The sequence below is a fragment of the Pelophylax lessonae genome (genome assembly GCF_965119305.1).
Source record: "Pelophylax lessonae genome assembly, chromosome: 5".
NCBI lineage: Eukaryota > Metazoa > Chordata > Amphibia > Anura > Ranidae > Pelophylax > Pelophylax lessonae.
In genome coordinates, this window is record NC_138772.1 from 390433469 (window position 1) to 390459712 (window position 26244).

The following is a 26244-nucleotide window of genomic DNA, read 5'->3' on the forward strand; positions in this document are numbered from 1 at the left end:
GGGGGGCTCCTGCCACAGCCCTCCCTTCTTACTCGGTGTCTTGCCTGGGCCCAGGGATCCCTCCTGGATACCTGGGAGCCTCAAAAGGTGCCATTTTGTTGTAGCCTATTTTCTGTATAGGTTGGCAGCCATGTTTGTGTAGCCGCGATGGCCATTTTGCATTAGTCCGGAATTGAATTGAATGGCGGCCATACTGTGGAGCCTTCTGGGCATCCATTTTAGCTGTGGGAGCCCATCTCTATCCCCTGGTGCTGACTCCTGAGCCTCCTTTCCTTCCTGGATGCCGCACTTGGAGTGCTTTGATCCTGGTGCTGCCAGTGACTGCCTGGTGGGGTGGTGAGCCTGGTGTGGTCCTCTCCCTCTCCCTGCTGCAGGATTGGTGGGTGGGATTACCAGCGCAGTAGGTCTGTCACTTAGCAGTGTTTTTTTTGCACTTTTTTTGGGGTTCTCCAATTCCTCATGGAGCTCTTGGAGCACATTTCCCCACCTGACCCCCTCTGAGCCTGCGGGGCCCATCGGGTCCCAACTATCTATTGATGTATTGAGGGCGGTCCTGGAGACCTTTGTGTCCCAGGTGGAGGTGGCTTTTGGGCAGCGGGGTAATAAAGTGACCCGCCTTCCTCTGGTTCATCTGTCTTCTCCGATTCTGAATCTGATCTGGCCGCTGCGGATGGGACCCACCCTGAGGGGTCTGCGGACTTGCACCCTGAGTTTCCAGATAGGATGATTCCTTGAATCCTGTAGCTGTGCACGAAAAGGACCATTGCACAGGTGGACTCACTGATTGTGTCTGTGCATGAGACTTTAAAATGGAGGATGCAGCTGAAGCTCCGGCAGAGGCACCAGTTTCTTTTGGCACTAACAAGCCATCTAGAGCAGCGAAGGTGTTTCCATTTCCTTCCTATTTTGACAGACTGGGAACATTCAAAATGCCTTTGCAATAAGGTATCCATTTGAAGAGTCCCTCCTTAAGAAGTGGACTGTTCCACCGGTGGTGGATCCCCTGTGTTCCAGGTTGAATAAGGCAACCTTGATTCTGGTAGAAGAATCACTGGCTTTATAGGATCTGGCTGACAGAAAGGCGAAGGCTGTGGCGGTATGCTCACTGTGATCGGCTCAGCACTCAGACCGGTTTTCACCATTGCCCTGGTGTCACAAACTCTGACCGAGTGTGCTAAGCTTTTAATGCCGTGACCTGAAGGGTGAGCAGCTACCTCCTGCCTTTGCGGAGCTGGTGGACCAGTTGGTCCAGGGGCTGCAGTTTATCTGTGATACCTCCCGACCCATGGACCTCCTTGGTGCCAGACAATTGGCTCACTAAGTGATACGGTTCTTCTACAAGATCGAGTTTCATTCTTACCCTTCCAATGTGCGTCTGTCCCTGGACCGATTGCAAGCCCTCTTCAGGGCGATGCAAGACCTGTTACTTAAAGGGGTAATTGTTCCGGTACCAACTCTGGAACGTTTTCACGGGCTTTATTCAAACCTGTTCACGGTCCTGAAGAAAGAAAGCAAGGGGCATCTAGTTCTGGATCTCAAGGCCCTGAATTGCTTTGTGCGGGTAAAAAAGTTTAAAATGGAGTCGGTTCACACGGTTGTGTCACCCTTGCATCAGAGGGATTTCCTTGCCTCTATCGAGATCAAGGACACTTAATTACACATTCCAATATGTGTATTTCACCAACGCTACCCCACTTTGCCGTGGGAGAGGAGCATTATAGGTTTGTGGCCGTTACCGTTTGGTCTCTCATCTGCTCCTCGGGTCTTCACAAAGGTGTTGGCTCTGGTGCTGGCTTTGTTACTTCAGTGAGGAATTGGCAGTGCTGGACAACCTTGTCTTATGAGCAGAGTCTCCTACTGCTCTGATGGACAATGTGGACATCACTATACAGACTCTGAGGGAGTTTGGCTAGCTTCTGAGCTTTCAGAAGTCTGCTCTGGTTCCTTCCACAAAACTGGATTACCTGGGTCTGACTCTGGACTCTGCTTTAGCCAGAGTGTTCCTTCCTTTTAAAAAAACTCCAGAAGTTGCATTCTGCGATTCATCGCTTGCTGTCCAGCAGGTGGTCGTCCCTCCGGACCTGCATGAGGGTGCTGGGCCTGATGGTTTCTACCTTCGAGGCAGTCCCTTTTACACAGTTCCATATGAGGTCCCTGCAAAGAGAGATCTTGGCCAAATGGGACAAGTTTCTGAAGTCTCTGGACATTCAAATCCTACTGAGCCAAAAAACAAAAGCGTCTCTGATCTGGTGTCTTCACTCTCCAGCTCTTTGTCGGGGCAAATCTTTTCTCCCCCTGTATTGGACAGTGGTCACCACAAATATCAGTCCCAGGTGGGGAGGTGTCCTGGGTCGGAACCCAGACTCCCAATCAGTTTTCTGGAACTCTGAGCAATTAGGCTGTGCCTTCAGGGGTGTCTGGTGCAAATCCAATTGGGAATTGTCATGGCAGTGGCTTATGTCAATCACCAGGGAGGAACAAGGAGTGTATTGACAGCTCTGGAGGTAGCCGGCATTCTTTGGTGGGCAGAAGATTTAGTTCCGACTCTCTCCGCCGTACACTCAGTCGACAGGCGTTGGACCAAGGGAAGTGGTCCGACCGGAGGTGTTTCATCACCGGTTTCTCTGGTGGAGCACCCCTGAGGTGGATCTGTTGGAGTCTTGGCTCAATAAGAAGGTGCACAAGTTTGTGGCACGGCAACGGGATCCGCTAACGGAAGCCACAGACTCCTTGGTGGTCCCCTGGGGCCAGTATTGTCTGATTTATGCCTTCCCTCCTCTCAAGCTTCTGCCGAGACTCTTGCTCAGTATCGAGGCAGAAGGAATTTCAGTCATTCTAGTGGCCCCAGATTGGTCTGGCTGGTCTTGGTATGCTGACCTGGTGCGGCTGGTCGCCAATGCCCCTTGGAGTCCACCTCTCAGGGAGGATCTGCTGTCCCAAGGGCCAATCTTCCATCCTGCTTTACAGTCGCTGGCTTTGACAGCTTGGCTGTTGAAAGCCAGGTGCTGAAGGATAGAGGTTTGTCTACTTCTAGGAAGATCTACCATCGTATGTGGAAAGCATACATTTCGTGGTGTGAATTGCTTGGTGTTCACCCTCGCTCTTTTTAGCTGGCTCGAGTCTTGACCTTCCTTCAACAGGGAATTGAGCAGAAATTGGCCTTGAATATCATTAAGGGTCAGGTGTCGGCCTTGGTGGTCTTCTTTCAACAACCCTTGGCCACGCACTCCCTGGTGCGTATTTTTATTCAGGGGGTTCGACATTTGACTCCAGCAGTGCGGTCCCCACTACCGCCTTGAGATTTCAACTTGGTGCTTTCAGCTCTCCAGAAGCCTCCCTTTGAGAACATTTGGCAGATTCCCCTGCTTATGCTGTCTCATAAGGTGGCCTTTTTGGTAGCGATCACCTCTGCAGCAGGGTGTCAAAATTGTCTTGTCGATCCCCTTATTTGGTGATCCACAAGGATTAGGTGGATCTTCACCCCTGTCCTTCATTCCTTCCAAAAGTTGTCTTATTTTCTATCTGAATGAGGACATTGTGTTGCCTTCCCTGTGTCCCAGGCCAAAATATCCCAAGGAAATTGCGTTGCATTCCCTGGATGTGGTTTGGGCTATCCGGGTGTACCTTGCAGCTACGGAGTCTTTTAGGAAGTAAAACTCAAGATTTGTGTTTATTGATGGGCCCCAAAAAGGACTATCCGATTCATCTGGGACCATTTCAAGATGGATCAGACAGTGACTCTGGCCTATTTGATTAAGGGTCAGGTTCCTCCTTTCCCTGTGAAGGCGCATGCTATGCGGCAATTAGTGCTTCTTGGGCCTTCCGTCATTAGGCGTCAGTTGCGCAGGTGTGCAAGGTGCTATTTGGTCATCGGTGCACACTTTCAATGGATGTGTTGCCATCTGCGGATGCTTCTTTTGGCCGCAGGGTTTTGCAGGCTACGGTTTAGGGCGCTTGTTCCCTCTTTGGGGGTGTAATGTTTTTCAAGTGGGCTCCAGTGTTTTTGGTTGAGATCCTGTTATCCTGTTACATCCAACTGAGTGATAAAACAATGCCGATCACTCGGTTCTCAGGGCTGCCTAAGCAGAGAACTGGTGTCTGTCAGTTACCGCTCTCTGCTCTGGAGCGCTGGGCTGTGGAGGGAGCGAGCACAACCAGCTCAGGTCTAGGTGCTGGTCCGTGCATGTGGGTGGATCCCAATTTCATTGTCACGATCTTGCTCCAGCCTGGATTGGCTCTGTGACGTCAGCTTCATCCCGCTGTTTGCTGAAAATTGGTCACAGGGGTGCAGAACGAACTGCACTCTTGTAATTTTCAGGAGAAGTACAGCCAAATGAGCTTTGACTGTACGTCTCCTTTTAAACTGATTTTGGGGTTTACAATGGTTAGCTTTTGGTCATTTATTTATTTAAAACCTTTATCCCAAAAGCATAAAAGATACTTAACAAGTGCTAGCTGGAATTTGGCTTTAAATTGTTAGTCACCTATGTAAAGTGCATCTAATGCCGGCCAAAGATGGTTAGAATCTCGGCCCTTTTGGCAGGAGCCAGACAGGAATCGAACCATGTATGGGGCAGGTTAAATGTACCCAAGTTGATCGGTTGATCAACTTGGGTACATACAGCCTGTTTGATTTTACATGCAATTATTGCAAGCGGCTGTTCTACTATGGAAGCTGTCCCCCACTGTGAAAGCCTTCCCTGCTGGGAGAACACATTGGCTCCGCAAAAGGGATTCCCCTATTAACACTGACTGTGTTGATGGGGGGTGGGGAAGCAAGCAACTTCTTTCCCACAACCCATGGTTGCAGACCCTAATCTACTAGTCCATCTAGAACTATCCTTTCCACTGATTTACAGTGCTGCTGTCCAATGGTGGCTACATTGCTAAGCCATAGATACAGTGACTGTAGCCACACTAAGACAGAAGGGTGTGTAACTGGTTGATCACTAAATGAAAATAAAGGCATTAAAGTTTGAAAAAAAGACTAAGGCTCCTTTCACACGGCCGCTTCGTGTGAAAGGTCAGCTGCGGGACTTTTTTTTTTTTTTTTCTTCCACGGAGCGGATGACATTTCTGTCATCTGCTCCGTGTGCCCGCATATCATCCCATCCGTTTGCGGATGATATGCGGACATAATGTAAGTATATGGCACTGCGGATGTCAGCGGATGACACCGCTGACATCCGATTTTCCTTCCTTTCCGTTTTTTACACGGAAGGAAAAATGGGGTTCTGTTCCATTTGTAAAAATGGAACAGAACTGAAAGGAGGAAAATCGGGTGTCAGCGGATGGTATTCCGCTGACACCCGCAGTGCCATTCACTTACATTATGTCCGCAAATCATCCGCAAACGGATGGGATGATTTGCGGACACACGGAGCGGCCGTGTGAAAGGAGCCTAATGCAGCCACTGTATCTAATTGGCAAGTGACAATATATTACATTTTTGTTTTGGGGTCTAATTATGCTTTAATGTGGTGGCTGCATAGGTTTTTTTTTTTTTTTAGGCTTAAGTGCATTTTATGAGAGTACATAAAATAAATGTTAATAATAACTTAAAGAAAAATACTTGTTGCAATATCTACTTTTATCAGCATTACTATAGTTACTGTAGATAAACAGTATATTTCTAAAAAAAAAAAAAAGTTTTATTTTATTTCCCCTTTAAAATTAAATTAACATTATGATTCTGGGATAAGAAGGGAAAATTGATTCTGTATGGATCAGGGTAACAAATTGGGAGGGAGAGAAGAGTAGAAGAGGAAAGGTGTAAGTAGAGACCGAGAGATATTTTCATATAGAGTGATCTGTTTTTGCTAGCATCGGCTGTATTTACACAACTCCCAGTAAACGAGGGGAAGCGGCAATGGGGGAGAACGATGGTGCCTGATACATGTGCCTTGTGTACATTGTTTAAGTTTTGGGGCATGTGAAGCATGGGCAAGGTTCACAGCTGGTTATGGACTAATGAGCTGCAATATGTTTTTGTTTTGGGGGTTGGATATGTTTTAACCTCTTCTGGACCAGAAAGTTTTGCCCCTTAACCACTTTAGCCCCAGAAGGATTTGCCCCCTTCCTGACCAGACCCTATTTTGCAATTTGGCACTGCGTTTCTTGAACGGACAATTGCGCTGACATGTGACACTGTACCCAAACAAAATGTACGTCCTTTTTTCCCCACAAATAGAGCTTTCTTTTGGTGGTATTTGATCACCTGTGCGATTTTAAATTTTTTGCGCTATAAACAAAAAAAGCGACAATTTTGGAAAAAAAAAATATTTTTCACATTCTTTTATATGACATTCTCAAAAAAAAAAAAATTTAAATCAAAATGTTTTAACATTATAGGCCGATTTTGTTTTCTGCTACATATTTTTGCTAAAAAAATCGCAATATGCGTATTTTGATTGGTTTGGGCAAAATGTATTACATGTATGGCGATTTGCCTGTAGTAGCCAGTCTGCCGCAGTATATCTGCGGCAGGTGGTGGGGAACCGATTAATGACCAGGCCATTTTTTACCCACAAATAGAGCTTTCTTTTGGTGGTATTTGATCACCTGTGCGATTTTTTTTTTTTTACTTTTTGTGCTATAAACAGAAAAAGAGCAACAACTCTGGGAAAAAAAAAAAAATATATATATATATATATATATATATATATATATATATATATATATATATATATATATATATATATATATATATATATATATATAATATATATATTTTCCCCTTGATAACATTCCCCCCCAAAAAAAAAAAAATCAAATCAAATTTTTTCATCCTTTTCTGCCAATTTGTATTCTGCTACATATTTTTGGTAAAGAAAAATCTCAATAAGCGTATTTTGATTGTTTTGTGCAAACATTGTTGCGTCTACAAACTAGGGGGAAGATTTGTCATTTTTGTTTATTTTTTTACTAGTAATGGCAGCAATCTGCAATTTTTAGCGGGATTGCGGCAGACGGATCGGACCCCTAATTGACATGTTTTACACTTTTGAGGGGCCAGTGACATTACTACAGTAATCAGTGCTAAAAATATCCTCTTACTGTAATAATGACACTGGCAGGGAAGGGGTTAACCCAGCAGGGATCAAAGGGTTAAGTGTGAGCCTAGGGGAGTGTTTTCTAACTGTATGGGGAAGGGACTTGTGGAATCAACACATAGACCTGTGGTCCTAAAAAGAAGGATCACAGGCGCTCTGTGTTTATTCCAGAGAGAACATTGGTCTGCTGTCTTTACAACAGCAGACCATTGTTCTCTCTCAGCGGGTAGAGATCGGGGGTGCCCGGCAGCAATTGGCTTCCCCGCTTCCTAATTGGGGCAGACGCGCTTCCGCAAATTCGCCGTACAGGTACAGCAGTTCATGCAGTCAAGCCAGCCTGCCCCAGTATGTTTGCGGCGGGCGGTCGGCAAGTGGTTAAATTACTTTTTTTACTTCAGGGTAGCAGTGCTAAGAAGGTTAAGTTAATATCATATATGTTCAAATAAAAAAACAGGTACACAAGAGGATCTGTAAAATTGATCTGTAGTAGAAAGCAGCACACATTACACATTGTTAGGCTCGCAATTAACCCCTTGATTGACCCTAGATGTTAACCCCTTCCCAGCCAGTGTAATTAGTACAGTGGCTGTGTGTAAAATTACATTGATCATTGTATTAGTGTCACTAGAGATGTCAGTGGCAATAAGTCAGTTCCCACAAAGTGTCGGTTAGTGTCAGATTGATCACCGAAAAAAAAATTCCAGTATATATATCATTGTTTGTAGATGCTATAACTTTTATACAAACCAATTAATATACAGTTATTGGGATTTTTTTATTTTTTTTTTTAACCAAAGACATGTAGCAGAATACATTTCAGTCTAAATTTATGAAGAAACTAGATATTTTTAATATTTTTTATTGAATATGCCTTCTAGCAGAAAGTAAAAAATATATATATTTTTTTTTTTTCAAAATTTTTGGTCTTGTTTCGTTTACATAATGAAAACCCAGTGGTGATTAAATACCCCCAAAAAGAAAGCTCTATTTGTTTGAAAAAGTTTATATGTTTTTTTTTGAGTACAGAGTTGCAAGACCGCACAATTGCCAGTTAAGGCACCGTTCACACTGGGGCGATCCGACTTTCCGGGGCGACCAAATAGGAGCGGCCGGCACGGACTTCATAACATTGAAGTCTATGCAGGTCGCTCCGGGTTGCCCCAAAGAAGCTCCGGACCCTTTTTCTAAGTCGGAGCGACTTGTGTCGCTCCTATTAGAACGGGTCCATAGCTTCTCTATGGCGAGCGACCTACGGCGACCTGTCAGGCGACCAGGTCGCCTGACAGGTTGCCCCAGTGTGAACGGGGACTAAAGTAGCGCAGTGCCGATTAGCAAAAAAATGCCCTGGTCATCAGTGGCGTAAAATCTTTTGGTGCTGAAGTGTTTATTTACTACTTAGACTTTTTTTTCTGTTTTATACAGTATAATTAGCAATTCTACAATTTGCTTTGATTCATTAAGGTATTCAACTCTAAGAGCCGGTTCACACTGGGGCGACACGACTCCTTACTACTTCGGGGGTGACTTGTGCATTACCATGCACCACGACTTCGGAGCGACTTGCAGGGACTTCACATAATGGAAGTCTATGCAAGTCGCTCCGAGGTTGCCCCTAAATAGTGCAGGACCCTTTTTCTAAGTCGGAGCGACTTGTGTCGCTCCTATTAGAACGGGTCCTGTAGCGGTCAATGGACCGCGAGGGAGCGCGACTTGTCAGGCTGTCAAGTCGCCTGACAAGTCGCGCTAGTGTGAACCGGCTCTTAAGCCTTAGTTAAAGTTTTCGGGGGTTTTTTTGTTTTTGTTTTTACTGTCCAAAGCTGTAACCTTTTATGTTGGTGTAATAATCATTTTTAAATATGTAAACAACATGAAGTTGTGTTTGGCCTGACCATATCTTCTCAGTGTTAACCCTCTGTCTGCATTTATCACATATTTAGTAACATGCTATTTAAACCAATCACTGCATTGTGCTGTGGATGTAAAACAAACTCACGTGGCTGTGGTTTGGCTTTTATTTACTGTTCTGTGGGCATTTTTATTGTTGCGAAGTATATAATCAAGGAAAATGCATTTGAATTTTTTTCAGAGTGCATTTCTGTTTGCAACTGTTATATTTGAAAATTGTATCATTATTAAAATAGTTTCAGGGCTGCCAGTTTGTCAAATTTCTGCTAAAAATTATCTTAGATGCTAGATTTATTTTCTCTGACTGTGATTTATCTAGAGTGAGAATGTTGATTTCCAACTGTGCTGTTATAACTGTTCCTTTCTTTTGCCTGCAGGAATAATGTAGCTTGAAAGCAAGCTCAGACATGTACACCGTTAGGAATACAAGCACCTCTGTGGAGCGACAGACAGAATCTGGCTGACTTCTGTCTGGGGAAAATTACAGTCCTGAAGGATTTAGCTTGACCATTTATAAAGACATCGGCAGACATATCTTCCCATTAAAAGCAATGCAGCTGAGCATAATTAAACCAGTATTGCATGAAGCAAGTATAAAAAGGCAGCAGTATTTTTATTTTACATGTCGAAGTTTCCGGCTATATCTGCACGTTCACACACACACACACCACAATACTATAATACGTGAACTTAAATGTAATGCATAAGCAGTCCATGCCTTCTTCTGAACAAAGTATAATTTGTTAGTTGGTAAGCCTTTGTTTACAAAAATTTAAAAAAAAATAAAAAAATATCATAAAATCCTAGAAGCTGTGTAGGTACAGAGCATTATGTTAGAATACACATTATACGTGCCAATAACACACTTTGTTCGGTACACAACTTGAATACTTCATATGTTTGGTTTTATTATTATGACCCTATACAAATCCTTAAATCTTGTGAAACTATTTAAATTCTGAAAAGGTGTGCTTTATATATCCAATTTAATTACAAATCGGGTAGTGATTATTTTAGTATTATAACTTGAAATCAAGATTTTTTTTTTTTTTCTTTTTTTTGTTGTTAAACCTTGATGTGTACATCATGTGTGTTTCCTTTAAAGAACACATGTATGTCATTAGTTTACGTAAGAACAGGATTTTTTGGCATAACTTTTTTTTATTGTTTTGTTTATGTACTTGTCAGTGGCAAACATTTTATTTTAGAATCTACTCTTCATCTAATACCTAGCTGAGAGCCAAGCCTTAACCTGTACAGAAACCCCACCTTATACATATATATATTTATATATATAGCGTTCCAATTCCTGCAAATAATTCCATTACACTGTCTGCTGCATCACACATGGCGAATGTTTGTTTCTGCATAGTGAAATAAAGATGACTAAAAACTGCATTGGCTATGTTTGGGGAAAAAAAGTATTGTGCTTTTCTAATTTGCACCAGCCATGGTTTCCATTCAAAATAAACCACAGATGTAATTACAAATCTCTTGGAAATCAATTGCGTTTTGCAGCTAATCAAATTAAAAATTAAGAAATTTTTATCTTGTGTTGATGTTTGTTGACTTTGCTTCTAAACCCTTACATTTTAATTTTTTTTAACAGTGTATGTGCATCATATTTCTTTCTTTTATGTTTTTTTTTTTTTTTGTTTTGAATGTACAATGTTTTTATTTATATAAATGTTGTCTTTATTATTTTCAGGACTAAAATCTATAAAATGTTTTAATTTTTTGTGCTGAAATATTACATATGAATATTTTATACATAAGATTTGTAGCCAGCTGGTGCATCACCAGGCTACTTTGCACGTTTACCAGATTGCCATTACTGCTTCACACAAAAATAATCTGCATACATAAAATGAGTGCTGAAGCTCAGGGTACACAAAGCTTCACTGCTCTGTACAGAGTTTCAACTGGAGAGACCTGCTCTGACATAAAAAGAAAAAAAAAAGCCACTAGTGTACTTTGTTTAAAAAAGTCTGTGCACCTTATATTGAATGTTAACTTTTATGATGCCAGGGATATACACTGATCAAAGTGTTAACATTTCAGGAGTTTAAAGCTTTTGATTTGTAAATGAGTTATATAAAGTACCCCAAATAAACAAGAACATTTTCAAGTGATCTGAAACAATTTTTGCAATCACGTTTTTGAGGTATGTCTTTGGTTTGGAACAATACATTGATTCTTTGATGGTGTTGAATACATGGCTTCATGACTAACTTTGTTTTGAGAACTGTATAACCTGGTCTGTTCTGTCCCAAAGTGTATATGAGGACAAAACAAGATCTTATGGGCCATTCCAATATCTCCCTTGTGCTTGGTAAGTGATGGCTGCATTATGAGGTTAAACATGACCTTGTTAAAAAAATAGAAATAAATAAAATGTTAATTGTGTTCATGAGTGGTAATAAAATTAGATGCCATGAGTGGTATTAAAATTAGATGTCATTCTAATGACTTGTATGGCCTGACCATTATTTTGTTCTTTACTAGAACCAGTAGAGACTGTATGTATACCAAACCCAGAGGACCCCCATACCATCACTCCATCTGTAATCCAATGTACAGTGTTCCGAAATCACTGATGTAGTTGCTTTTTTAAAGTGTAACTAAAGGCATTTTTTTTGTTTTGGATAGTTTGCAGAGATATAAGAAAGTGTCAGTTTTTATTGCTGTCTGCGCCCCCATTAACCACTTTACCACCGGAGGATTTTGCTGTCTTACGTCCAGGCCACTTTTTGCGATTCGGCACTGTGCGAATTTAACTGACAATTGCGTGGTCGTGCGATGCCGTACCCAAACGAAATTTACGTCCTTTTTTTCCCCACAAACAGAGCTTTCTTTTGCTGGTATTTGATCACCAGTGCGATTTTTACTTTTTGCGCTATAAACAAAAAAATAGCGTAAATTTTGAAAAAAAACTATTTTTCACATTTTTTTATATGAAATTCCCCCCCAAAAAATGTAAAAATCTAAATTTTTTTAAATTTTTGGCCAATTTGTTTTCTGCTACCTATGTTTGGTAAAAAAAATCACTAAGCGTATTTTGGTTGGTTTGCGCAAACGTTATTGCGTTGACTAACTAAGGGAAAGATTTCTGTAATTTTTGGTGTGTTTTTTTTTAACGAGTAATGGCGGCGATCTGCGTTTTTTTTTGCGGGACTGCGACATTGTGGCGGACAGATCGGACCCTTGACTGACATTTTTGGGGGTACCAGTGACATTACTACAGAAATCAGTGCTAGACATATGCACTGTTACTGTAAAAATGACACTGGCAGGGAAGGGGTTAATTTTATTGGAGAGGGAGGGGTTAATGTATGCCTGGTGCTTACTAACGTGTGTGGGGGGAGGTGACTGTGTGACACAGGGACAGATCGCAGGTTCAGCTATGCTGAACCCTGCAATCTGTCACTGTCTGTCACTTAGGAGATCCGCCCGCTTTGTTTACACAAGCGTGCGGATCTCCAAACTCACCGCCGCTCCTCCCCTGGCCCGACTCCCGCTGTGACTGAATACAGTGGGAGCAAGCCTCCGGCGGCGCACATGTGCCGCCCACAAGGGGAGGAGTCCAGTGACGTAGGTCTACGTCGCTGGACGGGAACGAGCCACTTTGCCACAGTACCAGCTCAGTGAGCGGTCGGCAAGTGGTTAAGCAGATTCACCCTCTCTATTTGTCCTGTTTACCACTATTATTGAAAGTGAAAGTAAAAGAAAATCCCGAATTTTGGGTTCTCCCCAGAAATAGTAATAGAGGAGAAATCTTTCAATGGGGATACTAGTTCTGATGATCTGGGGCAAGGAGTTTCCTTAATTTTCAGGGATTTCCTCTCACTTCCTGTTTGGCTATGGGACAGGAAGTGAAGGGAAATCTCCATAATTGGACACAGATGGCGAAAAAAAAAATCTAACATGGGTTTTAACCCTCTTTTGCACTATCCAAAATGAAAATGAAAAGGTTTGCCTATAGTTCTATTTCAGGCTAAGCTGGTTTATGGTGAGATTGATCCAAACACAATAAGGGCACATCATTGAACACATTGTCCATTTCCCCTTAGCCTTCCATCAGGTCAGCTACTCTCTGCATCCAATTTGTTGTAAGAAATACACATTTTGTACAGGAAATAAAAGTCCTGCTTAAAAAAAAAAAAGATGTTGGGATGTTTGTGGTTACTGTAAGGTTTGAGTTCACAGCACCCGATTAAAGCACAACATGAACCAAGATGGAGGACCAAGATGTAAACAGGCCTAAAACAGTATAGACTAAACACGGTAAAAGTGCAGGCAGGCATGAGCAGTCTGGACAAGGTGCAAAACTCCATAAAAGCCATAGCACGAGTAAGGATCAGCAAAAGAATTGATGAAGAAATGTGAACTGGTTGCTGGCATCTTCTGCCAAAATGTTATTAAACCAGCTACGTAGATAAAAAGAACACAATTCATGGTCCAGATTTGCTATTTTTTTTTTTTTTTTTTATACATAGCATTATGTCAGATTATAAATTTGCATCCTCTTTGTACAAGGAAAAAAGTGAACTTGGAACAGGTACTGTCTTTGCCAGCTGCTACAATTCACATTCATCTAATAATATGCATCATTTTGAGAGAGAAGTGTTATTGTCAGTCTGTGACATTCAGTGGCAAGAATATAAAGATAAATTTGCTGTTTACAGTCACAGTAACCTAGTCAGTATATGTACATGTATCAAATCCAGTGTCATAAAAAAAAACTGTATTTGACTGCAGTTAAACTCATCACCATACTACAGAAAAAATTATTTTCTTTCCATTAAGGGACACAAGAAATCTTTTGCCTCCAGGTTATACTGCTGCTTCTAGAAGGACTGCACACTGGCAAACAAAGGCAAACCCAGGATAACCCCTCCTACTATCAGTATGTTTTTGTGGCAAAGCAGTACCAACAGCATGATTATCAACAAAAATATTATTGCAGTGCGCTGCCAATAGCAATAACAACACTAATAGCTGCAGCAATCTCTAAATATGTTCCCACACCATGCAAAAATTTAAACAATATTATGTGCTTGTGCTGCTAAAAACTGATTCTAATTAAATTCATTGGGAAAAAAAGATGAATTCTACTTAACCATACCAATTAAATTAAACCAAAATAAACAGTAATAAATAATAATCCTCAGTATGTGAGTAAACAATTAATAGTACTCTTCATCATCATAATGTGTATCCAAATAATTAAATGCAGTATACCATATAAGGAATGTAATACTTAGTGTTCACCCGTGTACAAAATGAATATCAAATAACACAAAGTAAGAAGTATCAATGTTGAACTAATAAAGGTGCTCTGCGCTATGGATAAAAATATGTGCTAAAAACCAAAATGCTGCTGTTCAAAAAAAATGATAAAATACCTAAATATGAAAGTGCTAATACACAACGCAAAAAGGTCGTGTTTAAACAGTAATAATAAAAATACCATCAATAATATGCATGTAAAATTGTAAATTATATGAAACCCAAATAAAAGTGCAACAAATTGTGTTGTGATGAATACAGCTATAAATCACATAAATATCACACTTAAAAGTGCACTTAACCACTTGTCGACCGCCACCCGACTATATAAGGCGGTCAGCCCCTCCCAGGCAAAGTGACGTACCGCAGTGGCATAGCGTGCGCCCCCTATCCCGTGGGATTTTAGCACTCGAGTCTCTTCCACTAGATTAGTTAAAGAAACCCTTACCCCCTAAGCACATATATTGTTTATGAAAATACTGATGTAATTAAAGTAAAATGCATCTAAATACAAGTTTGAATGACCAGCGTGCCCCCTTTCAATGCAGAGTGACCAGTGTGCCCCCTTTCAATGCAGAGTGACCAGTGTGCCCCCTTTCAATGCAGAATGACCAACGTGCCCCCCTTCAATGCAGAGAGATCATCGTGCCCCCTTTCAATGCAGACAGACCAGCGTGCCCCGTTCAATGCAGAGAGACTTACCTGCAGTGGCGGCTTCTCCTCAGTTCCCCGCGTCTCTTCGAGTCCTCCTGCCTCCTCCTCGGCCAATGGCATGCGTTCGCCTTTCAGCCAATCAGGAAGCGGGTCAACGCCACCCCACCCTATACCAATGGACAGATGAGGCACAGTCCAGCCCCGCCCTGACCCGCCATTTTCAGCCATATGGCGGCCGTGCTGGACATCTCCCAGCCTAAAGATGGAGGCAGCCGCAGACAGTGTGTGAACTGTGTATGTAAGAGTCAGACAGACAGAGTGACACTGCGGATGCGCCCCCCCAGATTTTGCGCTCGGTGCGGCCTGCCCCCCCTGCACCCCCCACGCTACGCCACTGACGTACCGGTACATCACTAGCCTGGGAGCGAATAGGGGGTGAGCGCACGCCGCGGGGGGGCGCACCCCCGCTTGTACCCGAAGAAGCCAGCGCGTGTGACCGGCGGACCCGTTGTCCGCCGGTCGCTCGCAATCGTCAGGTGGAGAGGGAGAAAGGCAGGCGGCTAATGTAAACAAAGCCGCCTGTCACTCTCCCGTGTAAAAGCACCGATTACTCGGTCCTGCTATGTAGGACCGTTGATCTGTGCTGTTACACACAAAGCCACATCCAATCACAGTAAGAAACACGCCCCTAGGGACACACTTAACCCCTCCCTCTCCAATAAAGTTAACCCCTTCCCTCCCAGTGTCATTTTTACAGTAACAGTGCATATATATAGCACTGATTACTGTAGTAATGTCACTGGTACACCCAAAAGTGTCAAAAATGTCAGTCAAGGGTCCGATCTGTCCACCGCAATGTCTCAGTACCGCAAAAAAAATCGCAGATTGCCGCCATTACTCGTTAAAAAAAAAAACAACAAAAATGACAAAAATCTTTCCCTTTAGTAAACGCAATAACTTTTGCGCAAACCAATCAAAATGCGCTTTTTGCGATTTTTTTTTTTTTTTTTTTTTTTTTTTTTTTTTTTTTTTTTTTTTACCAAACATATGTAGCAGAAAACAAATTGGCCTAAAATGTTAAAAAAAATTTGATTTTTACATTTTTTTAGGGGGCAATTTCATATAAAAAAAATTTGAAAAATATTGTTATTTTTGCAAAATAGTCGCTCTCGCATGATCAAAAAATTGCACAGGTGATCAAATACCACCAAAAGAAAGCTCTTTTTGTGGGAAAAAAAAGGACGTCAATTTCATTTGGGTACAGCGTCGCACGACCGTGCAATTGTCCGTTAAAGTCACGCAGTGCCGAATCGCAGAATAGGCCCTGGTCAGGAAGCGGGTAAAATCTTCCGGGGGCTTAAGTGGTTAAGCACTTTGGACTATTTTTCATTGGACTATTTTCACTGGCCATTTGCTGAATATATGAATATATATATATATATATATATATATATATATATATATATATATATATAAATAATAAAATTTTTATATATTCTTTGGACTTTCACGTGGAATTAGTTATTATTCACTTTTAAGTGTGATATTTATGTGATTTATAGCTGTATTCATCACAACACAATTTATTGCACGTTGCACTTTTATTTGGGTTTCATATAATTTACCATTTTACATGCATATTATTGATGGTATTTTTATTATTATTGTTTAATCACGACCTTTTTGCACTGTGTATTAGCACTTTCAATAAGTATGAATATTCACACCAATAGTGGAAAAAAAAAGAAAGTCCCCAAATAGTCCAACTAAAGTGCTTAAACATAGTGTCTTCTATGTATAACAATCTTCACAGTATTCCGTGCTCCACTATAAATAAATTAGTGCTCCACCACCAGCTGAATGGTGCGCTCACCTTATTAGTGGACCTACTGTATATGGACATACAGGTCAATAAGGCTCAGTTAGAACATATCCTCAGTAGTGTTGAGCGAACACGGACTGTATTATTCGTGTTCGTACCGAATAATTGGATTTTTTGTACCCGAACACGGACACGGACACTTTACTGTATGTTCGGGTAAAAATCCGTGTTCGGTCGTTTTATTTCCGGGTTTTGCATGCTTTGGCGCTCTTTTCATGGCGGGCTTTCAACAGCCAATCAACAATCGTTTAACTGGTGTGCCTTAAGCCATCCCAGCCATGCCTGCAAATGTCTCAGTAGCTGTGATTGGCCGTCTGAAGCATGTGACCAAGTCTTTATAAGTTCGAGGCAGCCGCAGCGGCGTCATTATGCTGCTTAGATTCAGGGACAGAGCACACATCAACGTGCTGGCTGCTGATTAGGGAAAGATAGGCAGGAAAAAACCATTTGTGTCCGGATAGAATTGAGGGACAGGTCGGAGTGTTTAGGCAGGGCGAGTTGTAGGCATTTTAGGGATAGAGTCTGCTGAATTATAGGGTCAGTGTCTTCTACAAACTACAATCGATATTGCTGTGTGGGGGGTGGGGTCTGCACTCAATCCTGATCTACGATCTCTTCTCAATCCTGTTAGGGACAGAGTCTGCTGAATTTTAGGGAAACTGTGTTCTACAAACTACAATCGATATTGCTGTGTGGTGTGGGATTGGAGATAGGCAGGTGTCAGTGATCCACATCCATTTTTCTGTGTGTGAGCTGCAGTGAACACAATCTTTTTGGGCTGCAGTGAACACAATCTTTTTGGGCTGCAGTGAACACAATCTTTTTGGGCTGCAGTGAACACAATCTTTTTGGGGTGCAGTGAACAAAATCTTTTTGGGGTGCAGTGAACAAAATCTTTTTGGGGTGCAGTGAACACAATCCTTTTTGGTGTGCAGTGAACACAATCTTTGTGGGGTGCAGTGAACAAAATCCTTTGTGGGGTGCAGTGAACACAATCTTTTTGGGGTGCAGTGAACAAAATCCTTTTTGGGGTGCAGTGAACAACATCCTTTTTGGGGTGCAGTGAACACAATCTTTTTGGGGTGCAGTGAACAAAATCCTTTGTGGGGTGCAGTGAACACAATCTTTTTGGGGTGCAGTGAACACAATCTTTTTGGGGTGCAGTGAACATCCTTTTTGGGGTGCAGTGAACAAAATCCTTTTTGGGGTGCAGTGAACACAATCTTTTTGGGGTGCAGTGAACACAATCTTTGTGGGGTGCAGTGAACACAATCTTTTTGGGGTGGAGTGAACAACATCCTTTTTGGGGTGCAGTGAACAACATCCTTTTTGGGGTGCAGTGAACACAATCTTTTTGGGGTGCAGTGAACACAATCTTTGTGGGGTACAGTGAACAGAATCTTTGTGGGGTGCAGTGAACACAATCTTTGGGGGGTGCAGTGAACACAATCTTTGTGAGGTGCAGTGAACACAATCTTTGTGGGGTGCAGTGAACACAATCATTGTGGGGTGCAGTGAACTCAATCTTTGTGGGGTACAGTGAACACAATCTCATACTTCTGAAGGTTTGAGGGTGCTGCCTGTTCCATACTCCCCCTACTCCTCATCTAGCCTTTTAGGGGTACAAACAATAGTAATTGGGGCCTAGTGTGGTTGTGTACGTGTGATATACATACACTTTTTTTGGATCATATTTTCTATTCCGCTATTTAATCAAAAACCTTTGGGGATGAGTTAAATTGGGGGATAGTCTGTGTTGGTACGTGTGAGAGAGATCCACCTTTCCAAGTTGTTGGGGTTCATCTCATACTTCTGAAGGTTTGAGGGTGCTGCCTGTTCCATACTCCCCCTACTCCTAGCCTTTTAGGGGTACAAACAATAGTAATTGGGGCCTAGTGTGGTTGTGTACGTGTGATATACATACACTTTTTTGGGATCATATTTTCTATTCCGCTATTTAATCAAAAACCTTTGGGGATCAGTTAAATTGGGGGATAGTCTGTGTTGGTACGTGTGAGAGAGATCCACCTTTCCAAGTTGTTGGGGTTCATCTCATACTTCTGAAGGTTTGAGGGTGCTGCCTGTTCCATACTCCCCCTACTCCTAGCCTTTTAGGGGTACAAACAATAGTAATTGGGGCCTAGTGTGGTTGTGTACGTGTGATATACATACACTTTTTTGGGATCATATTTTCTATTCCGCTATTTAATCAAAAACCTTTGGGGATCAGTTAAATTGGGGGATAGTCTGTGTTGGTACGTGTGAGAGAGATCCACCTTTCCAAGTTGTTGGGGTTCATCTCATACTTCTGAAGGTTTGAGGGTGCTGCCTGTTCCATACTCCCCCTACTCCTAGCCTTTTAGGGGTACAAACAATAGTAATTGGGGCCTAGTGTGGTTGTGTACGTGTGATATACATACACTTTTTTTGGATCATATTTTCTATTCCGCTATTTAATCAAAAACCTTTGGGGATCAGTTAAATTGGGGGATAGTCTGTGTCGGTACGTGTGAGAGAGATCCACCTTTCCAAGTTGTTGGGGTTCATCTCATACTTCTGAAGGTTTGAGGGTGCTGCCTGTTCCATACTCCCCCTACTCCTCATCTAGCCTTTTAGGGGTACAAACAATAGTAATTGGGGCCCAGTGTGGCTGTGTACGTGTGATATACATACACTTTTTTTGGATCATATTTTCTATTCCGCTATTTAATCAAAAACCTTTGGGGATCAGTTAAATTGGGGGATAGTCTGTGTTGGTACGTGTGAGAGAGATCCACCTTTCCAAGTTGTTGGGGTTCATCTCATACTTCTGAAGGTTTGAGGGTGCTGCCTGTTCCATACCCCCCCTACTCCTCATCTAGCCTTTTAGGGGTACAAACAATAGTAATTGGGGCCTAGTGTGGTTGTGTACGTGTGATATACATACACTTTTTTTGGATCATATTTTCTATTCCGCTATTTAATCAAAAACCTTTGGGGATCAGTTAAATTGGGGGATAGTCTGTGTCGGTACGTGTGAGAGAGATCCACCTTTCCAAGTTGTTGGGGTTCATCTCATACTTCTGAAGGTTTGAGGGTGCTGCCTGTTCCATACCCCCCCTACTCCTCATCTAGCCTTTTAGGGGTACAAAAAATAGTAATTGGGGCCTAGTGTGGTTGTGTACGTGCGAGATACATACACTTTTTTTGATCATATTTCCTATTCCGCTATTCAATAAAAACCTTTGAGGATCAATTGAATTGCGGGATAGTCTGTGTCGGTACGTGTGAGAGAGATCCACCTTTCCAAGTTGTTGGGGTTCATCTCATACTTCTGAAGGTTTGAGGGTGCTGCCTGTTCCATACTCCCCCTACTCCTCATCTAGCCTTTTAGGGGTACAAACAATAGTAATTGGGGCCTAGTGTGGTTGTGTACGTGTGATATACATACACTTTTTTTGGATCATATTTTCTATTCCGCTATTTAATCAAAAACCTTTGGGGATGAGTTAAATTGGGGGATAGTCTGTGTTGGTACGTGTGAGAGAGATCCACCTTTCCAAGTTGTTGGGGTTCATCTCATACTTCTGAAGGTTTGAGGGTGCTGCCTGTTCCATACTCCCCCTACTCCTCATCTAGCCTTTTAGGGGTACAAACAATAGTAATTGGGGCCCAGTGTGGTTGTGTACGTGTGATATACATACACTTTTTTGGGATCATATTTTCTATTCCGCTATTTAATCAAAAACCTTTGGGGATCAGTTAAATTGGGGGATAGTCTGTGTCGGTACGTGTGAGAGAGATCCACCTTTCCAAGTTGTTGGGGTTCATCTCATACTTCTGAAGGTTTGAGGGTGCTGCCTGTTCCATACCCCCCCTACTCCTCATCTAGCCTTTTAGGGGTACAAACAATAGTAATTGGGGCCTAGTGTGGTTGTGTACGTGCGAGATACATACACTTTTTTTGATCATATTTCCTATTCCGCTATTCAATAAAAACCTTTGAGGATCAATTGAATTGCGGGATAGTCTGTGTCGGTACGTGTGAGAGAGATCCACCTTTCCAAGTTGTTGGGGTTCATCTCATACTTCTGAAGGTTTGAGGGTGCTGCCTGTTCCATACTCCCCCTACTCCTCATCTAGCCTTTTAGGGGTACAAACAATAGTAATTGGGGCCCAGTGTGGTTGTGTACGTGTGATATACATACACTTTTTTTGGATCATATTTTCTATTCCGCTATTTAATTTAACTGGGCCTCCATGCGAGACCTGTGTGCCTTGTTGCGCTGTTTTGAGTACTCCACCAACATGGCCAGTGGCAATGACGCCGTTCTCAGCTTAACTATCCCACTTCTATGCCTCCTTGAAAAAACAATTCGGGCGATGATGGAAGAGGATGTGGCACAGGATGAGGAGGAGGAGGAGGATGAAGAGGTAACATTTCCAAGGCTTTCAGGGCAGTCATTCGCAAGGGGCTCCGAGGGTGGGTTCCTGCACACGCAAACGCCAGGGACGCAATTGTCCAGCAGGGGCACAGTTCTGGAGGATGAGGAGGATGAGGAGGAGGAGGAGCTGGAGGAGGAGATGGAACCATGTTCACAGCAGGGTGGCACCCAGGCCAGCTCATGGCCATCACTGGTGCGTGGCTGGGGGGATACAGAGGACACGGACGATACACCTCCCACAGAGGACAGCCTTTCGTTGCCTCTGGGCAGCCTGGCACACATGAGCGATTACATGCTGCAGTGTCTCCACAACGACCGCCGAGTTGCCCACATTCTAACTTGTGCTGATTACTGGGTGGCCACGCTGCTGGATCCCCGTTACAAGGACAACGTACCGTCCTTAATTCACTCACTGGAGCGCGATCGCAAGATGCGCGAGTACAAGCGCACGCTGGTAGACGCCATGCTGCTGGCATTCCCATCTGACAGCGGGGCCACAGTGGAAGCACAAGGCAGAGGAGGAGGAGGAGGAGGTCGCCAACGCAACCAGGGCACCGCCAGCACCTCAGAAGGCAGGGTTAGCATGGCCGAAATGTGGAAAAGCTTTGTCAGCACGCCACAACAAACAGCAGCACCAGCAGCTCAGATGGAACGTCTTAGCAGGAGGCAGCATTTTACCAACATGGTGGAGCAGTATGTGTGCACACGCCTACATGTAGTGAATGACGGGTCTGCCCCCTTCAACTTCTGGGTCTCCAAATTGGGCACATGGCTTGAGCTTGCCCTTTACGCCTTGGAGGTGCTGGCGTGCCCTGCAGCCAGTGTATTATCTGAACGGGTATTTAGCACGGCTGGGGGCGTTATAACAGACAAGCGCAGCCGCCTGTCCAGAGACAATGTGGACAAGCTCACGTTCATTAAAATGAACCAGGCATGGATCCCACGGGACTTTTCCGTACCTTATGCAGAATAGCAATGGATACCGATCTTACCCACCCATTGTTCCATTTTTGCTCTTTCTCACTCTTTTGGGGTGTACCCTCATTTAAAATTTTTGAAAAGAAGCAGTGTTGGCTACCTCGTCCTCCTCCTCAGGGCCAGATTAATGTAGGGGCTATTGGAGCTGCAGCTCCAGGCCCCTACCTTTTATATAGGCCCCGGGTTGGCCATATTCACTGTTACCGCTCTTCTGTCACTTGTAAACACAGAAGTCTGGCTTCTATGCTCGCTTCCCCAGGCAGCACCCTCAGAACCTCCCCACACAGCGTGAAGGCCGGACAAGGAGGGACAGTTGGCGATGCATGGATGTGTTTATGGGCTTCAGAGACAGCATCCCATGTTGAATTAGGCATGCATGGCTGCACCCTTCCTCCTCTGGGTGCATGGCAAGGCACGGCCCTTAAGGCCCTTCAAAATCCTCAGCACCAAGCCCATGATGCTGTTAATCCGGCCCTGGTCCTCCTCCACCGCCGCTTCCACCTACACCGCCCATAGGTGTGCGCAGCCTATTGCATTAAGGTGTGCACCCCAAAGTTGAAATACACATGCATGTGTTTGCCAGCAGGGAGAGTAATGTATCGGGGCCATGTACCTGTAGGCAAGGAGAAATAGAGCAGAGCAGGTCCCAGGGAGATCTTTCCCATCTCCTCACTGGCAATGCTATGTGCCCTAGGTGATTAGGGTGTGCCCAGGCACACCCAGCACACCCTGTGCGCACGCCTATGTCACCGCCACATCCACCACCACCTCAACCTCCCTCCTACTCCATATGGGCCTCGTCCTTCAGAGATGAAGAAGAACATTGTTTTATTTTTCTGTTTTTTTTTTGTTGTTTTAAGTTATTTCCCTATCCACATTTGTTTGCAGAGCACTTGCCATGCTCTTAATTACGTTTTGCTGCCATTTGCAGCACTCTAGCCCTTTCCTTTGGTGTTTTAGAGCCATTTTAGTGCCTTAAAGTTCGGGTCCCCATTGACTTCAATGGGGTTCGGTGTCCGGGAAAAGTTCGGTAAAAGTCCGGGACACGGACCCGGACTTTTTTTTAAAGTTCGGCCGAACCCGTCGAACATGGACATCTAGGTGTTCGCTCAACCCTAATCCTCAGTAAAGTGTCACAATTCAGTATTCACTCCTTCCTATGGAGTTTGATATTAATTTTTTTTTTATACGGCTGAACACTAAATATCACATTCCACATACGTTATACTGCATTTAATTATTTGGATAATTTATGATGGTGAAGAGTGCTATTATTTATTCACGTACTGAGTATTGTTAACAATAACTTATTGCTGTTTACGTTTAATTTAGTTGATTAAATATTATCTTTTTTTAACCAATTTAATTAGAATCAGTTTTTAGCAGCGCAAACACATTATTGTTTACATAACTGAATGATTATGAATTCAAAAGGGGGAGTTGCGTCCCTCAATGGACTCCAAGGAAAGGAAAGGATTTTATGGCAAGTACAAAAATGTTCTTTCTCATTCACTGGGGGAAACAGGAAGGTTTTCACCTTTTGGGAGGCCCACCCAAGGTAACCCCTCCTACTACCAGCATGCCTCGGTATTTTGCTAGTGTCCTAGGAGGATTGGCACCTTCTCTTAAGGCTCTGGTATGTGGAAGAATAACCATTTGAGCTCTGGAAGGATTTACCCCCTACATGACCAGGCCAGTTTTTGCTATTCAACACTGTGCTACTTTACCTTACAAGTGCTCAGTCATGCAATACTGTATGCAAATGAAATCTTTATCATTTTGTTTTCACACAAATAGAGCTTTCTTCAGGTAGTAGTTGTTCACCACTGGGTTTTTATTTTTTGTAATATGAATTAACAATACCGAAAAATTTGAAAAAAAAAAACCCCAATATTCTTTTTGTCATAAAAGATATCCAATAAAATCTTATTTAGTCATGAATGTAGGCCAAAATGTATTCTGCTACATATCTTTGTTAAAAAAAAAAAAAAAAAAATTCCCAATTAGCGTATAATAATTGGTTTGTTTGAAAGTTATAGAGTCTATAATCTATGGTATATATACACGATGTTGTCAAAAGTACTGGGACGCCTGCCATTACACGAACATGAACTTTAATGGCATCCTAGTCTTAGTCCATAGGGTTCAATATTGAGTTGGGCCACCCTTTGCAGCTATAACAGCTTCAACTCATTTGGGAAGGTTGTCCACAAGGTATAGGAGCTGTACAAAAAATAAAGGAACAGAGCGCACACCGCCCTAGTGTAACACCATTTATTTGAAGTTAATAAAAGCCATAAACAGGTACTCACAAACAGAAAGTCATGCATGGAAATAAATATCCCCTGATGTTTGCAGGGCTCTCTCCTCCTAGCCTCGGTGGCTCAGCTGTTCGTCCTGCACTGATCAGTGAGTATCGTACAGCTAAGCCAACCGCCTCGGATTACTCAAGGAGACCTGATGTGGTGCGCCTGCGCACGGTCCAGCCGCCGCCGCACACTCTCCAAGACCGGATGCTGTAGCCGCTCAGAGAAATTGACAATGCGGTTAAGCAGAGGGAGACTCCCCGATCGGGACCCAGAGCATGACTTGCATGGGGTTGAGACCTGAAGTAGGCCACACCTCTGAAACATTGTCCCTAGCAACCCCATACAAATCATGTTCTGGGTCCCGATCAGGGAGTCTCCCTCTGCTTAACTGCATTGTCAGTTTCTCTGAGCGGCTACAGCATCCGGCTCTTGGAGAGTGTACGGCGGCGGCTGGACCGTGCGCAGGCGCACCACATCGAGTCTCCTTGAGTAATCCGAAGCGGTTGGCTTAGCCGTGCGATACTCACTGATCAGTGCAGGACGAACAGCTGAGCCACCGAGGCTAGGAGGAGAGAGCCCTGCAAACATCATCAGGGGATATTTATTTCCATGCATGACTTTCTGTTTGTGAGTACCTGTTTTATGGCTTCTATTAACTTCAAATAAATGGTGTTACACTAGGGCGGTGTGCGCTCTGTTCCTTTATTTTTTGTACAGCTTCTTTGCCTCATATCCCATGGAGGGTTAGGAGAGCTGCCATGCTTCATTCATGTGTTTCACCACAGGCCATATTACAAGATTCCCCAGCTTGAGAATCAATCTCCAGGATCTGCGCAGGGACTGGTAATGTGTGTTTTCTCTGCACAAGGTATAGGAGTGTGTCTATGGGAATGTTTGACCATTCTTCCAGAAGCGCATTTGTAAGGTTAGGCACTAATGTTGGACGAGAAGGCATGGCTCGCAGTCTCTGCTCTAATTCATCCCAAAGGGGTTCTATTGGGTTGCGGTTTAGGACTCTGTGCAGGCCAGTCACGTTCCTCCACTGCAAACTCGCTCATCCATGTCGTAACCTCAACTAATGCACTGGTACACAGTTGTTCTGGAACAGTAAGGGACCATCCCCAAACTGTTGCCACAAAGTTGGGAACATGAAATTGTCCAAAATTTCTTGGTATGTTGACACCTTAAGAGTTCCCTTTACTGGAACTAAGAGCCCAAGCCCAACCCCTGAAAAAACACCCCACACCAAAATCCCCCCTCCACTAAATTATTTGGACCAGTGCATTATGCAAGATCATTGTAGCAAAAAAGTTTTCAACTGTCATGAATGAGTTAACCATTCATAACAGCTGTGATCACTAGTGATCTGTAATTGGCTACAACTAATCACATGGTACAGGGTGCTATGATTGGCCTAGGCACCATGTGATAGCTATGGGCCAATCCAGCTGTTATGAATGAATGAATGAATGAATTAATTCATAAAAGCTTTGTTGACATTGTGAGTACCGGCATCCACAATCCATTGTCTGTTGGACATGCTGTGCTGATGAACCCCCTCTAGCCTGAGCAGGCAAAATCACCTATGTATGTAGTGTACAGCTAGTGTGTTATGTGGTTAACCTGTTTTTTCTAGCCCTTTCTCTTTTTATTCTTTAACATTTTTTTTTTATTTGGCGCTGAGTACCTGGAAGTGATGTCACGACATCACTTCCGATTTTTTTACATGGAGACCTGGGTCTTCTCTTCGG

General features: G+C 43.2%; 1 protein-coding gene across 13 annotated transcripts in view; it reads left to right on the forward strand.

Moving 5' to 3' along the window:
- The window catches only part of EPB41L3 (erythrocyte membrane protein band 4.1 like 3), a 294466-nt gene extending 283963 nt beyond the window's left edge, over positions 1-10503 (forward strand). For all 13 annotated transcript variants that reach the window (XM_082259291.1, XM_082259293.1, XM_082259290.1 and 10 more), the window contains one exon: positions 9335-10503. Coding sequence is in view for 2 of the 13 variants with exons in the window: in XM_082259293.1 (XP_082115419.1) it covers positions 9335-9340 (6 nt within the window). In the remaining 11 variants the exon portion in view is untranslated. The remainder of the gene's footprint in view (positions 1-9334) is intronic.
- Positions 10504-26244: the final 15741 nt, after the last annotated feature.